This window comes from Macadamia integrifolia, unplaced genomic scaffold, assembly GCF_013358625.1.
Source record: "Macadamia integrifolia cultivar HAES 741 unplaced genomic scaffold, SCU_Mint_v3 scaffold860, whole genome shotgun sequence".
Classification (NCBI taxonomy): Eukaryota; Viridiplantae; Streptophyta; class Magnoliopsida; order Proteales; family Proteaceae; genus Macadamia; species Macadamia integrifolia.
Window position 1 is genome coordinate 31,377 of NW_024870560.1, and position 25,274 is coordinate 56,650.

General features: G+C 37.8%; 1 protein-coding gene across 2 annotated transcripts; it reads left to right on the top strand.

Moving 5' to 3' along the window:
* Positions 1 to 1,057: 1,057 nt before the first annotated feature.
* On the top strand, positions 1,058 to 20,553 carry LOC122070244. 2 transcript variants are annotated; one of them, XR_006137708.1, is made up of 9 exons: positions 1,058 to 1,342; positions 1,422 to 1,515; positions 1,621 to 1,746; positions 1,846 to 2,004; positions 18,851 to 18,969; positions 19,083 to 19,274; positions 19,370 to 19,460; positions 20,111 to 20,307; positions 20,383 to 20,553. XR_006137708.1 is itself a non-coding variant. In XM_042634371.1 (8 exons), exons 1-8 carry the CDS (start codon positions 1,194 to 1,196, stop codon positions 20,222 to 20,224), a joined length of 1,044 nt encoding a protein of 347 aa, XP_042490305.1. In that variant the 5' UTR covers positions 1,058 to 1,193; the 3' UTR covers positions 20,225 to 20,456. The 2 variants fall into 2 exon arrangements, 1 of the variants encoding a protein (XP_042490305.1); XM_042634371.1 differs by having other exon boundaries at positions 20,111 to 20,456.
* The last annotated feature ends 4,721 nt before the right edge of the window (positions 20,554 to 25,274 follow it).

Sequence of the window (25,274 nt, forward strand, 5' to 3'; positions counted from 1 at the left end):
GCCCTTTATCGGATTGGTATTGGCGACCTCAATTCTTGATATCCATTAGTTTGACCCGAAGGTAAAAAGATAATAAAAATTATTTTTATGAGGGAAATTGGATGGGGCGCAATCTTTGGAGATAGGCTTCTAACTCTCGTTCCTTTGATAAGATTTGGAAGATAACATTTGGAAGGTCATCTCCTTCGAGGTCAGCTCCTCGATTGATATCATCACAGTACCGTCCGAAATATCCCAAAGAACAAGCTCATTGTTGTCTTTTGGGGCCTCTCCCCCATCATCATCTCCCCCATCCCCACTTGATGTTCCCCTCCCTTTTATTTTGGGATGCTTCCTTTTGTAGTTAGGCCCCTCGGCCTCTTTGTCCCCGCTTCTAGGGCTTAGAGTTTTGCCCCCCCTCTTTTTTCCTATTGTACATTTTTTCTCTTTTGGTGATGAATTATTTATTTAAAAAGGAAAAAGAAAAAAGAACAAGAGTAAATTCGTTTGACAACTCTCCGATTCAAGGCAATTGGATTGGTATTGGGCAGCACCAATCTTGATCCAAGAACTAGTTACACCATGTTAGAGGATTACAATCCTCTTCAGCATGGAGATCAGATCAGATTCATGTACGAGAACAATCTTATACGTTTTTGATCCATGGATTTGAAATCCACTTTATTCACTTTATTTTATAGATTTTAAATCCATAGAATAGGGACATACGAGAATGTTCTCCAAATTCTCCAACATGGGAGGGGGTGCTAGAGAGGGACTGATGACGTTTCTCTCTTTCTCTCTCTCCTTAGTGATCCCTCTCTAGCATATCTCATGCAGGAGAGGATCCAAATGTACTCAGGAGAGGACACCATGGGCCATTTGAGTGTATCCTCGTGTATTAAGATGCGTATTCAGATCGTCTCAGCCATAGATGCCTAGCGCACAGCGGCTATATATTTAGAGAGGTTCTAAATCTGAAATATTGATTATACCATCGTTGTGAAAAATAGGCGAATTATTGGGCCGAGCTGAATTTAAACCGGCCAAACCGAACTGAACCAACAAAGATATTAATGGCTTCAATTCGCGGGAACACTTGGACGCAGATGAGACGCTCAACTCGAAGAACCTGCAAATCAAATAGTTGTCGATTTTGATTTCCATAAATTTTGTAGCAGTGAGCCTTGCGCTTCCTTGTCTTTGATACCTTCATGGCTCTTCAGTTCAACTCTCTCCTATACTCTTACAAAACCAGTATACGCAGCAGACCCTCTATTCCATCCTCGTCTCCCCATAGGTTTCCCACTTCTTACAGTCCAATCTCTCTTCCTTCCTGCAAATTGAAGCTGCCAAAACGCAGGTTTCTCTCTCTCATCTTCTTCTTTACAAGCTTATGTCACGAAGGTGCGAACTATATCACCACTCACACTCGTTTACAGGTGCAATCGGGTTGTTTCTGCTGTGGTTTCCGAAAAGAACGCGGTTGAATCGAGTTTCTCCGGCACTGATTTATTCAAACTCACCTACTTGGAGGTGAGTCCTTGCTCTCCTGGGACTAAAATTTTCCTTAAATTTGCGTTCTGTTGCATTTTTTTTTTTTTTTTTTTTTTTTTTAAATTATTGTTGATATTTGTTTAGGGGAATAGTTGGTTGTGGGATGTTGGTGGGTCGAAAATATTGGTCGATCCAATCTTGGTTGGTAACTTGGATTTTGGAATTCCTTGGCTTTACGATGCAGCCAAGAAGTTTTTGAAGAGTTTCCAGGTAGGCTGTCGATATCCATGAATCTAGTTTCATTAAAAAAGGTTCTGCCATTTTTGAACTAATTAAGTTCGTTATCATTGAATTGTGGTTCTAGAGCAGCTTAGAGATCTTCCGGAAATCAATTGTTTACTCATTACACAAAGCCTTGATGATCACTGCCATATGAAGACCTTGAAGCCGCTGTCTGAAAAGTTCCCAAATCTTCCAGTCATAGCAACTGCCAATGCAGAAACATTGTTGAACCCCCTTTTCAGAAATGTAAGTGACGCCACTCTATGACTGTGTTGACTTAATTCTGTTGTCCAATGGCCAACCTCTTTTTTGGGTAGAAAATAGAAAGGCAGGGGTGGCGGCCCTGCCTGGGGGGGGTACCGACGTCCATGGTAGGGTCTGGAATCGTGTCCCTGAGACTTGGGGCCGGTAAGAAATTGGGTCTTTTGATTATTTTTTCATGTTTCCTTTAATTTATGTTAGTTGTCCAAGAAACTCCATGAAGCGAAAGTTTACCTTGCAATCTCATTTTCTTCTCTCAAAACATCTCATATGATGAAGCATGTAAATTACGTTCTTCGTGTTATGTTTAGTCCGCGTATTTTTAATTTTGACGATACAAATCGTATACTGCTTTTTTTGTTTTCTGTTACATAAGCAGCATCAACTTTTAAACCAAATAAAAATACCTATATGTGAAAACATTGGAAAAGGAACTACCTTATATATAACTTGTGAGAGAATGATTTGGAGGAGGGTATGAAATCATAGAATCAAGAATGCTCTATATAATGGTTACGTAGAAAAGAAGATGTGAATGAAGCTCCTATGGGCCTACAATTTGCTTCCCATGCTGATAGTCTAAAGTGAGGAGGAAAAATTAAATGTAGAAATACAATCTTGCTGCTTATTTTTCAAAGCGCATTCCTGATTCCAGGAAATATTGAAAACGGAATATGAGGAATTCAAAACCTGTCCTTCTCACTGGAGAGGAAGACCCATTGAGACTTAATCTTGTTGCTTCTTGACAAGAATCAGGAAGAAACTATGTACGGTTGAAAAGGCATAGAAACTTTTAAGTGACTCTGAAGTAAAGCCTTTATATGCTTGGCAAAGCTACAGAAAATCAATATGTTATATACACTGGAAAAGGAAGAACAAAGGCTTTATGTTTGCTGTGCAAGAAGGGGAAGCTGAAAAACTTAAGCATGCAGATGCGTCCTGAGCACTCCTGCTAACTAGAAACTGTGAGCTCCAAGTAAGATGCACAAGGATCAGCTAGCAAGCCTATCTGGTAAGTCAAAGTCTCCCTAGCTGTTCTGAAGGTGGATGAGGGACTTGATAGACTAGGGTAGCTACATGACAAACTTTTTTCTACATTCTCTTTCACTTAGTCACCTTCTAACTCGTCTTTTTTCATTTCAGCAAGCTTATCTTCTTCTTCTTCTTGAAAATAGATTTCTTAACCAGGTCCTACAACAACTGACCCATTCTTTGGCTATGCCAGGCAATCCAATCTATTGTGGTTGTGCCTTCTTTATTTCACTATCATTGGAAGGGATGTCAGAGCTGCATTGTCCTAGTGATGAGACAAAATTGGTTTTCAATATCCCCATTGTGAAACAGCCTCAAGAATTTCAAAGCTTCTCTTTATCATGGGAAGGCATTATGAGTATACTTTCTTGATATGAGCTATTTCTTCAACCATGTGGAGCTACCTATCTTGGAAAAAAGAGGTTAATTGCTTTGGGATTCTGCTTTTTGAGCATCCCTTGCAAGGATTTCACATTTGGGATCCAAAATTCTCTCAGGCTCTGCTAACCCCAGTACAGGTTGGCCAATTCAGCCCACAGTGGCTGAGTTTTGGGGGATGCTGGTGGGTGTAGGTATACTGTCTTTGGTTGTTATTGGCTGGTCCTAATGTTTAAAACCTTGGTTTTATATAAGTAGTAACTATTTATTCAGGTTTTTATTTATATCTATCTTATTGACTAGCATTGCAGGTCTGGCTGGTTGGTCAAGCCTAAAAACACTTACATATGTGGTTTAACGCCCCTAGAAAGACGAAAGAAAGTAAATTAAAATTTTTATTTTGACTTGAGCTAAATGCACCAAAAAAAAAAAAAAAAAAAAAAAAAAAAAAAAAAAGAAAAAAAAAAGACGGATGTTCTATTTCCAGAATTACTCAAATAACAAAGTAAAAGACTCCAAACTAAACAGAATGTATTTTTAAAACCCTTTACACATAAGATAGTGATAGAGCAACCAGGGACTGAACACAGTTTAGGTTTTGGTCAGAAATGTCCTTGTATCAAAACATTACAAAAGTTGAACTGAAAATATTTTTTCTTTGCATGTGATTCAACCTTAAAACAACACATATGCTGTGGAAGTTTGCAGGTGCCCTTGATGGGAAATCAAGGACCTGATGGAATCAAGGCATCCCTAAGGAAAGTTTCAGATGCCGATCCAACGGGCAGAATTGTAAGGCTCAAAACCAGCAGGTTAAATACCACAGTTAATCTCTAGTCTAGGGCTCAGATTAGCCCCAAACTCAAGTCACATGTAAGTAACTAGTAGTACTTCAATCCCTCAAAATAGCAATGGTTGGATTCCAAGTTATTCATCAAGGTCTGGAAATAGAAAGTCAACTAAGCCAAGGAGGTAGCTCAGTTGGCAAGGACCAACGCCTCACAATTGATAGGTAGAGTTCAAATCTCTTTGGGGCCTTGTTATATATATATATATATATAATCCTCAAATGCCCATGGCAAAACAACATATCAACACAGCCAGATTCAATACTTGACAGATGGAATATAATACTTCAAAATTAATTCAAATCGTCAGGTTTAGAGTAATCAGCGGGTTACCAAAATAGCAGGTAGATGAAAACAACACTTGGATTTAGAAACCCAAGAAACCACCTCAAACTACTTTCTCAAAACTTATCAAGAATCAGGGCAACTCCCAAATCTGCTCTAATATAGTCATTCCTTACTTTATCCTTCCTAGTCTTGTCATACATCCTTCTCAACATCCTCAGCTCTCCTACATGAAGCTAGTCAACATGACACTTTTTAACAGCCCGACATTCCGCACCATACATCATAGCCGGTCGAACGACTGTCCCATAGAACTTTCTTTTGAGCTTTAAAAGAATACGTTGGTCACACAATACTTTGGACACACCTCTCCACTTCGTCCACCCCACCTTAATCCTCTAAGAAACATCATCTATATCACCTTTTTTAGTTATAATTGATTCCAAATACCTAAACTAATCACTTTGCGGTACCTCTCTTTCCTAGTGTTAAGTGTTTCCTCATTTCATTAAACAATGGGTTGCTGGCAATTATAGGTTTAGTAATTGGAAACCTCAACTCTTTTAGCAAGGATTTCAACAACATTAACTAGGCTGTTGTATGGGCCGTGGGTCTATACTCAGACTAAATACTAGACCTAGCCATAGTCGTTTATTTCTTACTTCTCCATGTGATAGGATTGATTTCCACTAATAAAAGTGCACTAACTTGGGTAGACCTTCTATCACCATCAACACTAGCCCAATCTGCATCAAAATATCCAACCACATCAATATGCCAATTAGGTCACGAAATGAGTCCCCTTTCTTGGAGCACTCTTATGATACTTTAGTATTTGACGTGCTGCCTACCAATGAAGCTTCTTAGTTGATTCCATAGACTAACTAATAACCCCAACAACAAATGTTATGTTTGGTCTAGTAACGGAAAGGTAAATGAGTTTACCTTCTAATCTCTTGTATCGGTGCTTATCATCAAGCTTCTCACCATCATTTGTTCCAAACTTTTGGGGTGGATGCATAAATTTATCAACCGGTTTGGAAGCAAGGATACCAGTCTTAAACAAAAGACCCAGAACATATTTTCTCTGTGAGAGATTGTTAGAGCACCAAGATATATGATAATAAACCGAGACAAATTGCACAACACACAGAGATTTAACGAGGTTCACTCACCGATGTGGTGTGCTATGTCCTCTGGCGAAGAAGAAGATGTTCAGTATGCAAAAGAGAGATTACACCCAAGCAGCGGCGAGAAAACTCGCCCTGAAACCTTAGCTCAAAAAATCCCCAAAATACAATGACTTTCTCAACAAGACAACATTACATTATATACTCTAAGTCGCGGGTCGACCCATTGGGTCGCGGTCAATCTGGTCGAACCATACCGCCCCCGCACCCCCATACGAGATCATTGTTGGGCTCCGGGCTTGGGCCTATCGGCCCAACCCCTCTGCTTCCATCACAGATCTCAGAAAACTTCCCATTCGGGTCGCCACTAAAATATGTCGGAGCGGGTTAGTCTTCTAAACGGGTCAAGAATTCAAGACAAACTTAATAGAGACTAATCCCATTTTTACTCCAAAGTACATTAACACCAAGAAAATACTTGAGTGCACCTAAGTCCTTTTGAAAATGTTGTTGTGAGTAAGATTCCACCTTTATGATCCCAAATGTATCATCTCCAGATATGATAATATCATCAACATACACAACAAATACAGTTATGCCCTAGAATCTTGGTGATGAACAAACACAGAATGGTTAGAATAACATTGTGAGAACCCTCACCGAGTAACAATCAAACGAAACTTATCAAACCAGGCTCTAGGTGACTGGTTGAGCCCATAAATTGCATTGCGTAACATACATGTTTGTGAGCATTCTCCCCTTGAGCAACATACCTAGGAGGTTGCTTTATGTATGCCTTATATAAATCACCATATAAGAAAGCATTTTTAACATCCAACTGATATAATAACAAATCATAACTCAAGGCTAAAGAAATGAGCTATGGACAGAAATAAGCCAAGCAATAGGTGAAAAGACCTCAAAGTAATCCACACCATAGGTCTGAGTATAACCCTTCATAGGACTTTGAACCGCTGAACTGAACCATCTGAATTGTACTTGATAGTGTACACCCTACGACACCACATAAGGTCCTTACTCGGAGCTAAATCCACTAGAGTCCATGTCTAGCGAGAAATCAAGGCATCCATTAAAGGTGCTCACTAGGTCCCCAGTTTGGTACTCTATGACTTATAGATGCACCTCCAAGAGCACCACTAGAGCGGATTTTCTTAATTGGTTGACTGAAGTTGACATGATTTTTTACTACAAGTCTTTCAAAATGATAATAAGTTCAAGCTCACCCCACTAAATTCATTGGGTACGCATATTCGTGGTGGGATGATGTTTTGTAGTTGAGATTCATTAGGCAACTTGGACCCATCACCAATTGGGAGGTGAGTAGGCAGATATGGGTCACCAATGAGGAGGTGATGAAGTAGAGATTGAATGAGAAATTTGCTGCTCCCAACTACGAGAAAGTGCTCTTCGACAAGATGGTCGACTTATACCAAGGTAGTAAGATTTGGATACTTACACCATGGCATTCTATAAGTTGTTTTCCAGATGCAGGCTTCAAGAGACAAACCAACAACGGGTATTGAGGTATATCAGAGGGCTGAACCAAAGATTTGGTTAGAGCTTGCCAATGGGGATTTCAGATCAGGTGATGTGGCTGCCGTGTATGCCAAGACAGGCAAAGAAATGTACAACTAATTGAAGGACAAGCTCAAGGCTTCTTCAGCTTACAAGCCTACACCTGGGGTTGAAGAAAAAATTTGAGCCTTGCAAGATTGAAGAAAAAAGTTGAGCCTTGCAAGATTGAAGAAAAGATTGTGTGTCACAATTGTGACAAGAAAGGTCACTCCGGCATCAAGTGTCCCAACAAGACCCATTCTGTGACCGAGGTTGAGACGTTGGTAGGGATAGGCAACAAGGATGATGTGGAGGTTTGTGAGCCTTATCCTTCTGATCTGGATGTTGAACCCAATTATGGTCATGATGACGAGGTTGAAGCCAACTCAGTTAGTTTTACTACTACTCCTCCAATAGACTAGTAGAGAAGACTCATTTTTCAACAATAGGGTACTTTACAGCCTTACGAGGATTTTACAGCAGTCTATATAGTTGTCAGACACAAAAGCAGAAACCAACCTCATCTTAGCAAATGTAGTTTGAGCACTTAACCTTCCATGAAAGCTTATTTTTAAGATAGTTAATTGCAAGGTTTTGGGCTTAATGCTAGAGAAGAGGCCAATGCAATTGTATGAGTTAATCTACAGTTTGGGCTGCTTCACTACCAGGTGCCTTGCCTAGTTAGACCCTTAAGGCATTGTGACGTTCTCTTAAGGCGACCATGATGGCCTAAGACTGGAATTGAATGAAATATTTTTAGTTTACACTAGTTGCTGTGAGAGTTTAAGGTTGGTTCGACTGCTGTTTCTTCTTCTCAAGTGTAAGCTACCATTCTTTTTTTTACGTATCTGGTGCATGAGGCTCCCACATGTGCGAGATCTAGGGCGAGAACTATGCAGCCTTATGTTTAGGGGTTGTTTCGACCGCTTGACCACTAGGTTGCAACATTCGTTTCTTACCATTGGACCAAGCGATAGTTCACTCTGCCCAAAACAGTTTCAAAGATTTATTATTATTTTATTGGTCAATGATTTGATCTGCTACGTGTAGCATTCAAGAGATCTCTGGTTTAGGAATCTAATCCCCAAATTTCATCTTGATTGGAGTTTATACGAGAGAGAGAGAGATACCACCTAAAATTGAACTAGGTCCCCTGTTGGTTCTGTTGAATCATGAAGAACTTTCTTCTTAATTATGTTTGAGGACAGAATTTTCATAAATGTTCTGTTTTACCCTATTCTTACTTAAAATATTCTAGTTTCATCCTTCCCCTTTAAATTGAGTTACTCTTACACCCTTGATTATTACTGGTCCAAAAGAGGTTCCGAACTGTTCTAAATATTTACGATATTACCATTGATCCCATTATTTTGAGCTTTTTTCAATTTTTTGGGCCCATGGTGACCTAATTAGGGTGTTTTGGACCCTAGGTTGCATTACAAGGCCTGTTCATGACATAATTTTCCTTTTTTATCTATTAAGGTCGCAATAGATTTTAGCCTGGACTAGTTGCGGTGAACAAAGTTCAAAATATCGGGTTTTGACCCTTGGGGAGATCGAAATTTCGGTTGAGATCGAAATTTCGGTTGAAATCTGGGAATTTTCGAGGAAACCAGGGAAATTTTCACAGTTTGGTGAAAACTTTGGTTTCGACCCCCCTAAAATGTGTTTTTTTGCCTATTTTTTGTGTACGTCCTATTTTAGACATTTTCAAGCCATTTACATAATTAGTTTCGTGGATAAAACACTTAAAGTCATATTTGTGGTGTTGACGAAAGTTTGCTAATGTACGTTGAATCGTTGACTGAAACTATACTACATAAGTGCATATATAAGTTACTAACTAAAAATGTGAAATACATGATTAAAAGTTTAAAACAAACAAAACATAATGTAAATGATCCAAAATAAATAATAATATTTCATAATTGTGAGTTATCTCTCAAGTCTCAAGTCTCAAGTCTCAAGTCTCAATACTGAACATTGAACACTCAATAGCCAACACTCAACAGTCAACTCCAAGTAGAATGTCCAAGTATATTCTATAAAAAAAATGATTTTTGGGGAAGATGGGATTTACCTTTTTGGTCCAAGCTCCCTTCCCTAGGTAGATTTGCTATGAATGTGTAAGATCCAAGCTTAGAATGAAGATATGATGGCACAAGGGCAAAATCTTAAGTGCTTTCCCAAGTTTCCCACTTCATAGAGAAGAAATATGGGGTGAGGCCGTGAGGGTCGAAATTTTGAAATAAGAAGGCTTGATTTCTCATTTAAGAGATTTTATAAAGGCTGGTTCAAACCAAAGGGTCGAACCCATTGGTCCACTTGAAAATTCCCACATTTCGTAATGTAGGAATTTTGGTTGATACTGGTCGAAATTAGTGACTTTTAAAGTCACATGGTATTTGGCATAGGAGTCTTGGGATATTGTGGAAATGTGGGAAATTTTGACGGTATCGGTTGAAACCTTGAACCATGGCGGTGTCCATGTCCATCCCTTTGTTGTTGGATTCCTGGCTTCCTACTTATGAACTAACTCGTCATATTCCTCTAGTTTTTTGATTTTTGGATTACGGAGAGCAAGTTCTTTTATTTTCTCAGGGATGCATCCTAGCTTCAATCTAGTTGAACATTCTTTAGATGACAATAATTCTAGATGATTGTTACATCCGTACTACATGGTTGTAACTTGCGAGGTTTAAGATCTCACTCTCGCCACCCATCTTATTGATCCAAAAAAGAGAGATCTGGGCGAGATCTCGCCGAGATCATGTATTTTTTCCCCGGTCGACTCGGTGGCCGTATGGTCTTTGTAGCCCTTGAAACTTGGTATTTATCCTATTTTATGCTTTCTAAACACAATGGAAACATCAGTTTTTCAAAAATCAAACTGAAAGTGGTACTTTGACTTCGTGCCCTATGTAAGTAGTCTCTGACTCTTCGGATCCTAGGCTAGTATGCTCTATTCCACAATCCACATTCCACAATCAACACATGATACAACATAATCGTAAGAATTTAAAAGACATCATAGATAATTACTTAATTGTTTAACAATTAACATTGATGACTGATGAGTTACATTCACTTACATTGAAAATTTGAAATGACATAAGATAAGCCACATAACAACATAAGGTCAGTGTTATATGCTGTCACACCCTACCTTCAATACGACACTGGTATGCCGGCGTTGGGCACATCACCGTATCTGGTCAACCTGTTTTCCTCAGGATCTAGACTCTGGGTAATCTACAACACCACAATACCTAACTAGAGATCAGAGCTGCTGCATACATCATATGTACAGTACTAAAATTCATAGCCATCCAGTGTCACTATGTGATACCATATTTATATTTATAGACGTAATACAGTCATCCATATCTTACAGTTATCCACATATATTAAAGTTATCCAAAATATCATGGAATATTTACACAAAATATGTCATCTCCCAAAAAGAGCTCAGATCACCAAAAGTGATCTCAGCAGAAGCTTGTATGTACACAAAAAGAATGGTCAATGATATCGCTACTTGTTGGGATTTAAAATGTAACCGCAAGCGTACGGATTAGTGTAGCTACGGGTCAAACACAGGGAGAGCAGCCACTTTATTTTTTTACTTCTTTTAATAATGCGAAAGTGAACCGATTAATGATTGTGATCTAATTCTAATTACCGTCCTAAATATATGTATCTAAAATAACGTCCTAACCATTCGTCATCTAATAATTTAAAGACGCAAGCCACGCAATTAAAATTAAATAAATAAATAACTGAAAATAAATAACCCACGTAATAAAAAAAAAATAAAGGAAAAAAATGCTGAAATAAAAATAAAGTAAAAGAAAGGGGATAAAGCTAGAGAGAGACTCACAAGTAGGTTTCTCTACTTAGCCTGAGGGATGCATCATAATATGAGCTTCCCTACTTGACCAGAGAGTCACTCTTACAAGGGTTACTCTACTTGGCTTTAGGGAAATGGAGACAATTAAAATAAAAGCAATAAATTGATGGTTCTATGGCTAGGAGGGGCAAAACCAACACATACACTAGCCATGAACCTTGGGGGAAAGGGATAGCAATGATGTAATGACTGAAATTAAAATCCTAAATTAAGAAAGAAAGGGTAGTCAGAAGAGGGAATGAGAGGGGGGGAGAGAAGACTACTGAGGGAGCCTACTTACTTGAACTTCAACCCTTGAACTGAAAACTTGATCGATTTGATACTACCAGTACTAAAAACCAGATCTAGAATAAACCAAATCTGAAATTTCTAGTACTATAGAAAACAAATCTGAAGAAAAAAAATTGAACTTGAAAGATATGCTTCATAGCTTGTTCTTGTCACCTAGAACTAAGCCTAGAACTAGAACTTGAAAATTACAATTTCAATTGCTTAAACAATAAAAATAAAAGACTGAACAAAAACAAAAGTGTTTGCATTAATTGAATAAAAAGAACTTACAAAAGTGTTTAAAGCATAAACCTAGAACTAGAGCTAGGGAAGAGAAAACTAGAGAAAAAAATAGAGCAACTAAGAGAAAAAACCCTAGAAGAAGAATGAAGTGCCTCCTCCCCTTATGTTAATTCTATTATATAGAGAATGGGGGAGGGAAGCTAACAATTTTAGCTTCTAAAAAAAAATATTTTTTTTATCTTGTTGATGAGGTGGAGAGAGAAGAGAGAAAACGTGTGGAGAGAGATCTCCCACGATTTTTCTTACCTATTTTTTCTCCATTTTTCTATTTTTCTCTCTCTTCTTGCGCAAGAAACCCCCCTTGGCTGATTTTCCTTGCTTGGATTTGGACAATATTCTATTTTAATGGGAAATTCCATCCATGCCCTTGTCTTTTCTTTTCTTTTGTTCTTCTTTCCTATTTTTTCTCTTTATTTTCTCTCTATTCTTCAAACTTGCGTACAACTATCTTAGCCGACCTCTTTTGAGTGATGAGTAGGAGAGAGAAAATATTCTAAAAAACCTTAACAAAATGGCAGGTAAGAGGTTCGAACTGGGGACCTCCTAATAAGCAAGGGATTTTGCACACCACAACTTACCAACTACGCTAGGTAGTTGTTACAAAAAACGAATCTTCAATCACTTAAGGATGTGGTCCATCGATCCTTGTTGGCATTTGAAATATTCCTTGTACCTCTGGGACAAATGCAGACGGGCTGGTTCTGCATCTCGGTTCAGTTTTGATCCATTATTTTTTTTCTGGCCCGAACAGAATAATCACTTGTACGGTTAACCAAACGAATATGTACTTTTAATTGAACACGTCCATCTTGCTTAGAATTTCGTCCTCTTCGCAACTATGAAAAGAAATAGGACCTCTTTATGTGTAAAATTGGAGATATAACGTCCGATAGTCCTTAAGGCCTTAAAAATATAAAACCTGCAAAAAGAGAGAAACCCATGGTAGCTCCATTCTAAATATGTAAAATGCATGTTTTACTACCCTAGATTTCACACATAAATGTGCTCATCACTACTCCTCGGTAACACTGGCCTCCGTAGGCTCAGTCATCACAGTCACAGGCAGGTCCATAGTCGAGTTCATCTTCTTGAATATAGGCCATGTGATCCATGGCCATTGTCTCATAATCATTGCCGGGAGTCGGCAGAATACCGCCTTCGTCATCTATAGGATCAAAATAAAGGGGGGTGAGCATGTCATGCTCAGTGAGGGGTGGGAGAGAAGAAGCACACGCATCCATATGCAATGCATACTCCACACATAGAGAATGATGCTTATGAGTCAATTTAATTAACTATTCTCATCCCCTAGTCCATTACTAAGTCTCATCACCTATGGGTATAGTGCTACGCAACAGAGGTGGTATACCCTACTGATGAGCACATTTATGTGTGAAATCTAGGGTAGTAAATCATGCATTTTACATATTTAGAATGGAGCTACCTTGGGTTTTACTCTCTTTTTGCAGGTTTTATATTTTCAATGCCTTAAGGACTATTGGGCGCTATATCTCCAATTTTACACGTAAAGAGGTCCTATTTCTTTTCATGGTTACGAAGAGGACGAAATTCTGAGCAAGATGGACGTGTTCAATTAAAAGTACACATTCGTTTGGTCAACCGTACAAGTGATTATTCTTTTCGGGCAAGAAAAAGAATAATGGATCAGAACTGAACCGAGATGCAGAACCAACCTGTCTGCAGTTTTCCTAAGGGTATAAGGAATATTCCAACTGCCAACAAGGATCAATGGACCACATCCTTAAGTGATTGAAGATTCGTTTTTGGTGACAACAACTACCTAGTGTAGTTGGTGAGTTGTGATGTGCAAAATCTCTTCCTTATTAGGAGGTCTCAAGTTCGAACCTCTTAACTGCTATTTTGTTGAGGTTTTTTTTAGAATATTTTCTCTCTCCTACTCATCACTCAAAGGAGGTCGGCCAAGATAGTTGTACGCAAGTTTAAAGAAGAGAGAAAATAAAGACAAAAAATAGGAAAGAAGAAAAAAAAGAAAAGAAAAGACAAGGGCATGGATGGAATTTCCCATTTAAAATAGAATATTGTCCAAATCCAAGAAGGAAAATCGGCCAAGGGGGGTTTCTTGTGCAAGCAGAGAGAGAAAAATAGAAAAAAGAGAAAAAATAGGGAAAAAAAGGCAAGAAAATCGTGGGAGATCTCTCCACACGTTTTCTCTCTTCTCTCTCCTCCACCTCACCACAAAATCGTCCAAGGGGATCCACCCTTGGACGTCCTTCTCTCTCTCCTATTCCCTATAAAAGGGAGTTCACAAAACTCTAAAAAATTGTCCCTCTCTTCCTCTCTAATTCATTCTTCTAGGGTTTTTTTTTTGCTCTATCTCTTTCTCTAGTTATTTCATTCTCTATCTCTAGTTCTAGGTTTATGCTTTAAACACTTTTGTAAGTTCTTTTATTCAATTAATGCAAGCACTTTTATTTTTGATTCAGTCTTTTATTTTTATTATTTAAGTAATTGAAGTTGTAATTTTCAAGTTCTAGTTTTAGGCTTAGTTCTAGGTGACAAGAACAATCTATGAAGCATGTCTTTCAAGTTCAATTTTTTTCTTCAGATTTGTTTTCTCTAGTATTAGAAATTTCAGATTTGGTTTATTCTAGATCTGGTTTTTAGTACTGGTAGTATCTCAAATCGATCAAGTTTTCAGTTCAAGGGTTGAAGTTCATGTAAGTAGACTCCCTCAGTAGTCTTCTCTCCCCCCTCTCATTCCCTCTTCTGACTACCCTTTCTTTCTTAATTTAGGATTTTAATTTCAATCGTTACATTATTGCTATCCCTTTCCCCCAAGGTTCATGGCTAGTGTATGTGTTGGCTTTGCCCCTCCTAGCCATAGAACCATCAATTTATTGCTTTTATTTTAATTGTCTCCCTTTTCCCTAAAGCCAAGTAGAGTAACCCTTGTAAGAGTGACTCTCTGGTCAAGTAGGGAAGCTCATATCATGATGCATCCCTCGGGCTAAGTAGAGAAACCTACTTGTGAGTCTCTCTCTAGCTTTCTCCCCTTTCTTTTACTTTATTTTTATTTCAGCATTTTTTTTCCTTTATTTTTAATTGCGTGGGTTGTTTATTTTCACTTATTTATTTATTTAATTTTAATTGCGTGGCTTGTGTCTTTAAATTCTTAGATGACGAATGGTTAGGACGTTATTTTAGATACATATGTTTAGGACGGTAGTTAGAATTAGATCACAGCCATTAATAGGTTCACTTTCTCATTATTAAAAGAAAAAAAAATAAAGTGGCTGCTCTCCCTGAGTTCGACCTGTAGCTACACTAATCTGTACGCTTGTGGTTACATTTAAAATCTCAAACACTTACACTGTATGTTGGGCCTCAGGTATACAAGCTCATTGCGGGCAGGAGCCACCCGGTCCCGGTCAGAGCCTTGGGCCCCCAGCTAACCCCTAGAGGGTAATCCCATATAATAATGTCCACCAGGCATACAGTATGTCGTATTCTGTCTCACATCCACAACTGATATCACACATCTCATCACAGGTGCACTACTGATTTGGCAGCCACATAAGTCAGGATTAGTTCGTACCTAACCCTCTACGGACAAGGGGTGTAGCACTTGGGGTTGTGATACCTAACCCAACATTCTAAATGATGCACAACCAATCATTGCAATTACACATGCAAACATGGGCATCTGCACGTGACCCATCTCACTTGTCTTACCTTTCTCATTTTCATTCCATCCCATTCCTTCACAATACCATCAAAGAATAAATGCAGGTAAATGCAAATGCACATGCACAAGCAATTTAATGCATGAACGACATTAAACAAATACACCAAAAGAATGGGGGGTTGAGAAGGGCACCCACTCACCTGGATGTCCAAGGTTAGCAAATTCTCCTTTCCGAATTGAGTAGGTTTTCTCACTGCAACTCTTACTCTCTATGTCATAAGATATTTAAATCATCACTACTATATTTAAAAATATTATTATTATTAGTTCAGATTGCATAGGGTTATTTTCTTTCCCTTTCTTCATAGGTCTTAGCTTAGGTGACAATTTTGTTCCCACTTGTAACCTTTTAAAATTGAGATTTACAAGTATGAACACTGCCATGTATAAGCTATATGGCCTTATATCTCACTTATTTAGGGTCCGGAGTAGGCTGGAAAGGTTGCAGGCCCATACAACAGCCTTTTATAGCTTCTAGAAACTCAACCGGCTGGAGACTTCTGGGACGCTCGGCTGGCCAGTTCGGTTATGCCACAACCGGCAGAATTCGATTCTGCCCAGCTCCTTTCAAGTTCTGATATGTTAAGTCAGTTCCTATCACTTTCCCTGAGCTTCAAATCAGTAATAGCACATCTATTTCCTTAATCCAATCTTCCTAGTAACCCATGTTTGAGCTCCAATTATCAATTTCTATGATGGTGAATTTTTTTTTTTTTTCCAGAATTTCTAAATATACCTTAAACTCAAGGAATTTTGCAGAATTGAGTTTCATGCCCTATATATATATTCTTAATCAGAGCTACATACAAGTCAAGGATCTTAATCAACTAACAAATTTTGATTATACAAGGTCCCTGCGTCAAGAAGTTACCACAATTCTACTAAATGTCTCAATTTACAACATGGTTCAATTCTAATTTTTGGTCCTTTCTTTATCTCTGACTCCTATACATGGACATCAGGTCAAGTACCTTTAGCTAATCTAAATTTTAGGTCTAACTCACTTGTAGGAAACTTTGTGAGTATTCTTTCAGATCAAATTAACTTACATCAGTTCTGGACAGAGTAGAAAATCAGAAATCCACAAAATTTAATTAGATCCATTTCATTCCAGCCTTAATTTCCAGCCGCCACTACTTGTACCCATTTCAAGCTTAATCTGAAATTCTGTTATCTGATTTATCACAATTCTAAGCTTAATCTGAAAATTTCCATCTCAGATTTCAATTTCTCATACAGAATTTATAAAACCCTAGCTTCTTAAGAGAATAATTCAAAACCCTATGTCAGATTTATCATATCCTTTAATTAATGAACAACAGTACTTACTTGGAGCTTAGTTGATCCAAAATTTGCCTTAGATGCAGTAATTCTTCCTTAATCTCCCTCTCTTCTCTTCTCTTCCTTCTCTTTCTTTCTTCTCCTTCTTCCTTCTCCTTTCTTCTTCTTGCTGCTTGCTAGACATAAGGGGGTTAAATGGGCTTGACCGAATACTGTGATGTGTCTTTCCTTCACTGAAGACACTAAACCCACCCCCACTTTTTCTCTCTAAGTTGTCCTAAGCTCAAAGCTTAGGTGTGAGAGAAGTTGACACCTAACACATCTTTAATTACATATACGTAATATTTTTTTCTTCTAAGTGACATATACATATCTCCCCCTCCACCAAAATGGGCCTAAGGCCTCTTAGTAAAGAAATAAAATAACTCAAGTATATTAGTTAGCTATATTATTTTATTCATTTAATTATGTATGTACACATTTAGTTAGGTATGATGCTAGGATGTACCAATACTGGAGATTCTAGAAGCGAAGGGGACCACATGTCAAATAGGTGTGTGTATGTGTGTGTCCCACACCCTCATATCAGTTCTCTGCCAAGTCAACTGATCAGCCTGTCATTCCCAAGGCTCCCTAGTTGGTTGGGCTAAATTTAGTTCCCCTTGGGTTTGCAATATCCCCTATCACACCTAATCTTTATTGTGGATTATAATTTACCTGTTAGCCCATTCCTCTTGCTGGTTCCTCCATTACTCTAGGCAGGATGCACAAGTGCATGTAAGGTCATTTTTCCATTCCTGGCATTCCACTGCTGCCAACCAAGCCAATATTGGCCTTCTCTGCCTGGCATTGTTGCTTATCCACAAGGAAGGTAGAGAAGTGAAGTTAGGGTGTTCCAATTTCCCCTCCCCTTACAAAAATTTCGTACTGATCAGCCTGTCATTCCCAATGCTCCCTATTCAGTTGGGCTAAATTTAGTTTCCCTTGGTTCTGCAATATCCCCTATCACACCTAATCTTTATTGTGGATTCTAATTTACCTTTTAGCCCATTCCTCTTGCTGGTTCCTCCAATACTGTAGGCAGGATGCACGAGTGCATGTAGGGTCATTTTTCCCTTCCTGGCATTCTACTGCTGCCAACCAAGCCAATATTGGTCTTCTCTGCCTGGCACTGTTGCCTGTCCACGAGGAAGGTAGAGAAATGAAGTTAGGGTGTTACATATGCATCATTTATTTAAACAGAAAAATATATTTCCCTCCATTAATCTATAGATCAGTCTTATATGCATCACATATAAAAAAACCAATGTAAACCAACAAGTATTGATTATGTTTCCATGAAAATGGGTTTGTGAAGATTTTTTTTGTCTAAAATGGTTCTTGAGTAGAAAAGTAACTCCAAATGTGGATGAGGAGGTAATATTCTCTACTCTTTAAGCTTCAATGAGTGTAGGAATGGAGATCCTCAAGCAAAAATACCAAAATCCTTGTTCCTTAGTGTTTTTTCTTCAAGAGAGAGAGAGAGAGGCGAGATCTCGGTCGAGGTTTTGTGCAATTTATACCTCGCCATGCATCTTATCTCGCCTTTCTGAAAAAACGAGATATTAGCGAGATTTCCGAGATCTTAAACCAAGGTAACTTGTAACAACAGCATTTTACTTTTCCGAACTGACCTAAAGTGATGAGCAATAACCAGTTCCTTGTTACTGAACTATCTGGCACATGGTCACAATCTTGACAGTACTTCACTGCTTACCAATTCAAACCTTAAGAGCTTAAAAACTCAATCACCTGCTAAGACAGCAAAGAATGTCTGATACATGCTGCATGCATGCCTCAGACACATTAAGGGTTGGAGAGGAATAAAGCAACACTACATATATTCTAAGAAGCATTTCATCCACCTACCTCAAATATTTTTCACCATGAAAACTCAGATGCTTATATTGTTGTTCCTTGTACCAGAAATCAATGACGCCACTCATAGATGGAGATATCCAAATTGTCCTCTACTCTTTTTTCCTGCTTCTCATAAACTATCTGTACCTCTTAAGTGAATGTACTCTTGAACATTTTTTTTTTAAATTTAAAGGTTACATATTTGGAACCTGGTCAAAGCTCTGAAATTGAAGGACAGAATGGTTCTAAAATCACAATCAGGGCCACTACAGGACCTATTCTGGGCCCTCCATGGCAGAGACCAGAAAATGGGTGAATTCCTTGCACTTTTCGATGCACGATTTATACTTTTTCTTTCATAGTGGATTTAGCATCTGAATATAATTCCTCACATGATTTGCTCTACCTCTGTTATTCTATTCCAGGTATCTCATCACTTCTCCACAAGGCCAGTTAACTCTCTACTATGAACCCCACTGTGTCTACAACCAAGCATTTCTGGAAAAGGAGCAGGCTGACATAGTAATCACTCCAGTTATAAAGCAATTGCTTCCTAGTTTGACATTGGTTTCTGGACAAGAAGATGCGGTGCAGCTTGCAAAGCTTCTTAACGCCAAGTATATGCCACTGACCTCACCTTGACCGTTATTGTAACATGATTTTATTTCCAATGTATTTAATGCGTGATCTTTTCCCTGCTTGTCTTTCACAGATTCATTGTGCCTATGAAAAATGGGGACCTTGATAGCAACGGATTTCTTGCAAGTATAATTCAGGCTGAAGGAACAATAGAATCATTCAAGGTCAGGATTTGTCACTTGTTGGGAAACCACCCCTTACCCCGACCCCCCCAACCCTTCCCAAAAAAAAGAGAAATAAAGAAGAGAGGGAAAAAAAAAAAAAAGAAAGAAAAACTCAGTTATTGCTGCCACATGATTGGGCTGGAAATCCACTGTTTACCCACATTTTTGCCATATGATTGGGCTGGAAACCCACCTTTTAATAGCTAATTGTCTTCCAAAGGAAAAAAAAAAAAAATTTGATCATCATCATACAATTGCACTTTTGTATATTTTTATACGATAAACAACTAAACTTCTACCATATAGTTGTTATATTATATTCTTCTTTAAAATTAATTGTTTTTATTTTTGGCTAGCAATTTACTCACTATGATATTATTATGTTGCGGAAACTCTTATAGGTAACACCACCACCACACCCCGCCCCCAAAAAAAAAATGAGAGAAAAAGAATCTCTTATTGTCTTATTGGTCATGGAGTGTGATGACCGCTACATGTTCTTGCAATAATCTTTGATCAAATCTGATTGCTTATGGTTGATATTACCTTTGTAGAATATTTTAGGTTCTGCTCAGTACTTCACCATCATATATTTTAGCTCCTTCTGAAAGATATTTTAATTAAACAAATAGTTAATGACTGATATGCAGGAGATGTTGTCAAAAGAGCTACCAGATGCACAGGTACTAGAACCAACCCCTGGTGTACCATTAGAAATTCCCGCTACATCGATCAATAGTGTACCTTGCCTTCTTGATGCCTAAAGGAATTGCAATGTCTTCTAGCTCTCTATATTATTGAGATTAAGTGAGTGCTTTATTAATTATTAGATACATCTTCATTATTGTGTCATACCTAGACAAAGATAAAGAGCAGGACTTGTAACAAATACCTGATCATTACCAGGTTATGATTAAAATCTTGTCTTTGCTTGTTTGTAATCATAAGAAGTAAGACGTCATCATATTTGGTATTATATCTTCTGTCTTGTGTACATGGATTCATCTCAAACACCCTTAGAAGTCTAGCTAATTGTATTCGATGGTATGCATTAGTTTGAATAGTAACTCAAGCAAGGACAAAGTTACCACTATCCTAGAACTCATTCTCTAGATACAGTCATTCTGTCTAAAATGAAAATTCATGTAAACTGTCATCTGACCTGGATACGTGTAGCAGGAAATCTCCCATATTTAATCAACTTGGCTGCTTTGTGCGGTTGGCTTATTTTAGAAGCTTAAATGGGTACCAAAGTAACATCTGAAATTCAAATATAGTGAGAAGATCCAGCGGAAATGAGGAACTAGTTTTGACTTTGGATTATGTTGTTCCACAGTAGGAGAACTTGTCTTCAGATATAATAAACCATTTCCTGTGTGGCAATGTTCTTCAGTTATGCCAAGGGATGACATGGCCAATCCAATCTTGTGCTAGTCCATGTAATGTTCTACTCTAACATAAACCTCTCTTTGATATGTTTTCGGTGGTTACTTGTGATGGGTTTCTGAAAGCCTAAGGGACCAGGTTTCAGAAACTCAGTTTAAGACAGAATCACAGTGAATGATGTGTGACCAATTTTAAAAGAAATTCAATAACTAGCATTAAAAGTTCAGATGCAGGCAATATTCTATTCTGGTTGAAGTTCTGTATCATACTGAGAAACAGTCCCTCAAAAGATGATTCTGATTCAATGGTTGGATTTGGATCAACAGCAGAATTCTACTGAAGGTAGAACTCTTGATTAGGGTTTCCATATCAAGGGATGATATCAGGTCTTTAGGGAAGTCAAAACAGTATTGAAGAATTAAACAACAATATAACCGAGCAAGAACAATAGATCATAGACCCAATTTAAATTCAAAGTTGTATTTTGATCTGTGGATCTGAAACAGGGTTAAACCAAACTTTATTCAACAATAGAAAATCGTGGGGACTTCCAAAAGCCTTGCATCTTAAAATAGAAACTGAAAAACAATATTACCATAGGAAAGAGAAGTAAAACAATGGAGAAAAGAACGCTACCAGGTTGTACGCTTTTATGCCGAGACACAAAGCAGCGATGTGACCATCCTGCCCCTTATGTTGGATGCCTTGGCGCATGCTTCCATTGACCCTGTGTGCTGGTGTGGGCCACGTGACAAGACAGTGTTTTCTCTCACAAAAAAAATATAAGAAGTGATATGCGTAAAATCAACCTTCTTATGGGTGATCGACATGTGGCAAGAGACTAGGAAAAAATAAGTTAGGTTAAAATTATCACATTCCCTTGAGACTCGAACTCTCTACCACACAAAGAACTTGGCACTCTTCGTATAGGTAATTCCTGATGAGGACAAAGATGGCCTTTTACAACACTCTTGGGATTAGGGTTACATCACCCCCCATCCTTTAAATAGGAAAGGTGGGGCACAAGAAACAAGATTTCAATTCTTTAATATTTTCTTAAGCCTATTGTTCTTTTAGATCCCAGTACAAATTATTAATGTTGCACGAAATTTTGACTTAGGCATTGGAGAGTCCCCATTGAAGTCCATTCTGATATTCTTCCTTACCCAATCTTTATTACATGGTTCTCAGGTGACCCCATAGCAGGACGGCATATATATCCGTACCAACATGAAGCATCTCTAATTAAAAGAGTTTTAATCAAACAAGGCTCTATACAACAACAACAATAAATACATCCTTATCCCAATTTAATGGGATTGGCTATATGGATTCATACAAAACAAAAAGAAAAAGGAAAGGGAAGGAAAGGGAAGGGATGGGAAGGGAAGGAAAGGGGAGGGGAGGTGGGAAGAAGATAAAATTATGACAGATGAGAAAAGAAAGATAAGAAGAGAGTAAGAGGAAAGAGGCTTGTTCCAACAAGTTAGGATAGTCTCAACCTGGCTACATGGATCTTTGCCCTCCAATAGGCTTTATCTAAGGCCATACTTGAGACAAGACTGAGACTACATGTTGTTCCTCACTACTTGGCCTATGGTCATTTTTGATTTGCCCCTAGTTCTTTTAGTTATTCAATCTAAATCCGATTACTCCTCCTTATTGGGCATTCTCAAACCTCCTTTGAATATGACCATAGCACCTTAAATGAATTTCGCAGAGCTTGTCATTGATTGGAGTAACTTCCAAATCAGCTCTAATATGCTTATTCATTACTTTATCTTTTCTAGTTTTGTCGCACATTCATCTTTACATCCTTTCTTTTTTAATTTTGCCAAACAAGGCTTTATCTAACTTGTAAAAGGAAAGGGGTAAGCAATAAATTAAATAAAATAAATAAAACCTAATTTAAGCCCCGCGACTTGGAGTGAATCATAAGTAAATCTGGTTCAGTCTAGGAAAAAAAAAAATGATACAAAGCAGAACCGGAAGCTGAGCTACTGCTGAGTTAACTCAGTCTTTTTTCCTCTATCGGTACTTTTTAGGGTACGTTCCTTGATGCTTATCTGTATCAACTTGGCTGGAACAGCTGAACGAAATGTGGATTAAAAGTGTTGGAAGATGTGAACCTTATTTGCACCTATATCAACCCTAGCTCTTTTCACCCACTTTGGCTGCCACATTTTTAAACCTGGGCTGGGCGAAAAGGTGGCTAAAATTTTTGTGGGATATATTGGACGTCTCCAAAGAGACTTTTTTTTTTTTTGGTGAGTCTCCAAAGAGACTTGGGATATATGAAGATCGAGTGGTATAACATACAAATTGTCCCAAGAAGTAATTCTTTCTTTTTAATCTTAAATGATATATTATGGAAGTAGCTGTTTATATATTTATTTCTCACTGAAGCAACTACATTTAAACATATATTACTGTATCAACCAAAAGATTGGACTTCAACTTAAGGAATAGGAGGGAATTAACAATTTTAAAATAAGGGAAACAACTTCCCCATTCGCCCTAATATGAAATCATACAATAGTTTGTGTTTGGTTGATGTATGTACAACTTGATGCTTTAAGATTGACCCCATCAACAACAACTGCCTAGTGCACCTAGCTGTTATCTATCAGCCCTCCCTACCTTAGAAAAAAAAAAAAAAAAAAAGATTGACCCTATCGACGCAGTCTATTAATAGAAAATTGGAAATTGGGTCATCTAAAGCAAAGACTTTTTCCCGATTATTTATTTGGCAGAGGGTTGTTTAGCCAGCATAGAGAAGCATATTAATGGATTCGGCAGAACAGTTTAATAAAAGGAAAGTGAGATAATTTCATATGAGTAAAAGAGATATTATTTGGGAGAGACTTCTTTGAGCAGAATAGAGGACAATAATGAGGTGGGGCGGAATGGTTTCGTACATAAGAGGAAAGTGAGGTCAAAATTCATATGAGAGAGAGAGAGAGAGAGAGAGAGAGAGAGAGAGAGAGAGAGAGAGAGGGTTCTTTGAGCGGCATGGAGGAGCACACTAATGAGATGCGGCAAAGCGATTTCTTACTTAAGGGGAAAGTGAGGTCATTCCATTGGAAAGAGATTATTTGGAAGAGGGTTCTTTAAGAGGCATTGAGGAGAACACTACTGAGGTGCAGTGAAATGATTTCGTACATTAGAGGAAAATGAGGTAATTTCATATGAGGAGAGAGATGATTAAAGAGAGGGTTCCTTGAATGGCATAAGGGAACACACTAATGATGTATGGCAAAACGGTTTCATATATACCTTACCAAAAAAAGGGTTTCATATATAAGAGGAACGTGAGGTCAGGGTTTCCAATGAAAAAAAATTATTATGGGAGTTAGTATTACTATATTTTTCATTTGAAAACTATAATTAATTTTGTGGAGAAGCAAACAAAACCTAAGGTTCCTTCTGTTTCAATTAGGGTTATAGATATTAGTGTTGGTGGACATATTGATCATAGTCGATACTAATACGAGATGAATGGAGCCATATCAGCCTATACTATTGGAGGTAAATAAATAAAAAACACCACTAATTTTTGGCTGATACTCTTGATCTGTATGAATTTCATATTAGTACGAATATCAGCAATATCGATACATATCAACTACAATCGATACAATACCAATACCTTGATCCATAGTTTCAATAAAAAAAAATTAAAAAAAAAAAATTACAAGAATTGTTCCACAAATATGTTTCCAAAACTCATTTTTCTACTAAGAAATTAAATTTCCTACTCAACCTAAGTTTCTAGGATGCATGTTGACAGTAATGCTGAAAAGTAGCATATTCGAATGAGAACTTACTTAAAAAAAATTAATTAATTAAAAGGAAGCCCCTCCCAAGAATAATGGCACAAGTTGATTTGGCTTTAAATAGAGGGGAACTGCTAATTTACACTTGACCAACCTAACAAATAGATAGCAATATTTGCAATGTGGCAATTTAATTGACATCGAATTTGTTGCATGAGATGGGCGTCATCATCCATCTCAATGTCAAGTTTGAAGTCAAAATGAGTTACCACTTGGCAGACAACATTTTCCTAAAATTGTTAAAATTTTAGAAGGAAAGGCATGTACATAATTGGTCAAAAGGTTGAGTTGGCCCTTCAATGAGTCATGAATCCAATGGGCACCTCATGTTGATACCCACCCAATTATTCTTTTGACTAAATAATCTCTTCACATGGCTAGAATACAGTTGTCCTGTTATTGTGCTCGCCTAACATTATATGGTGAAGAAAATATGTCGTTTGGAGTAATAGGTCATGCGAATTAAAAAAAAAAAAAATTATATTTCTTTTATAAAAAGTGTCTAAAATACCCTCAAACTCGTGAGTTTAATCTTTCGTAATGCCTCATCATGGTCTTGAAGACTATTTTGTTTAAGTTGTTTATCTATATT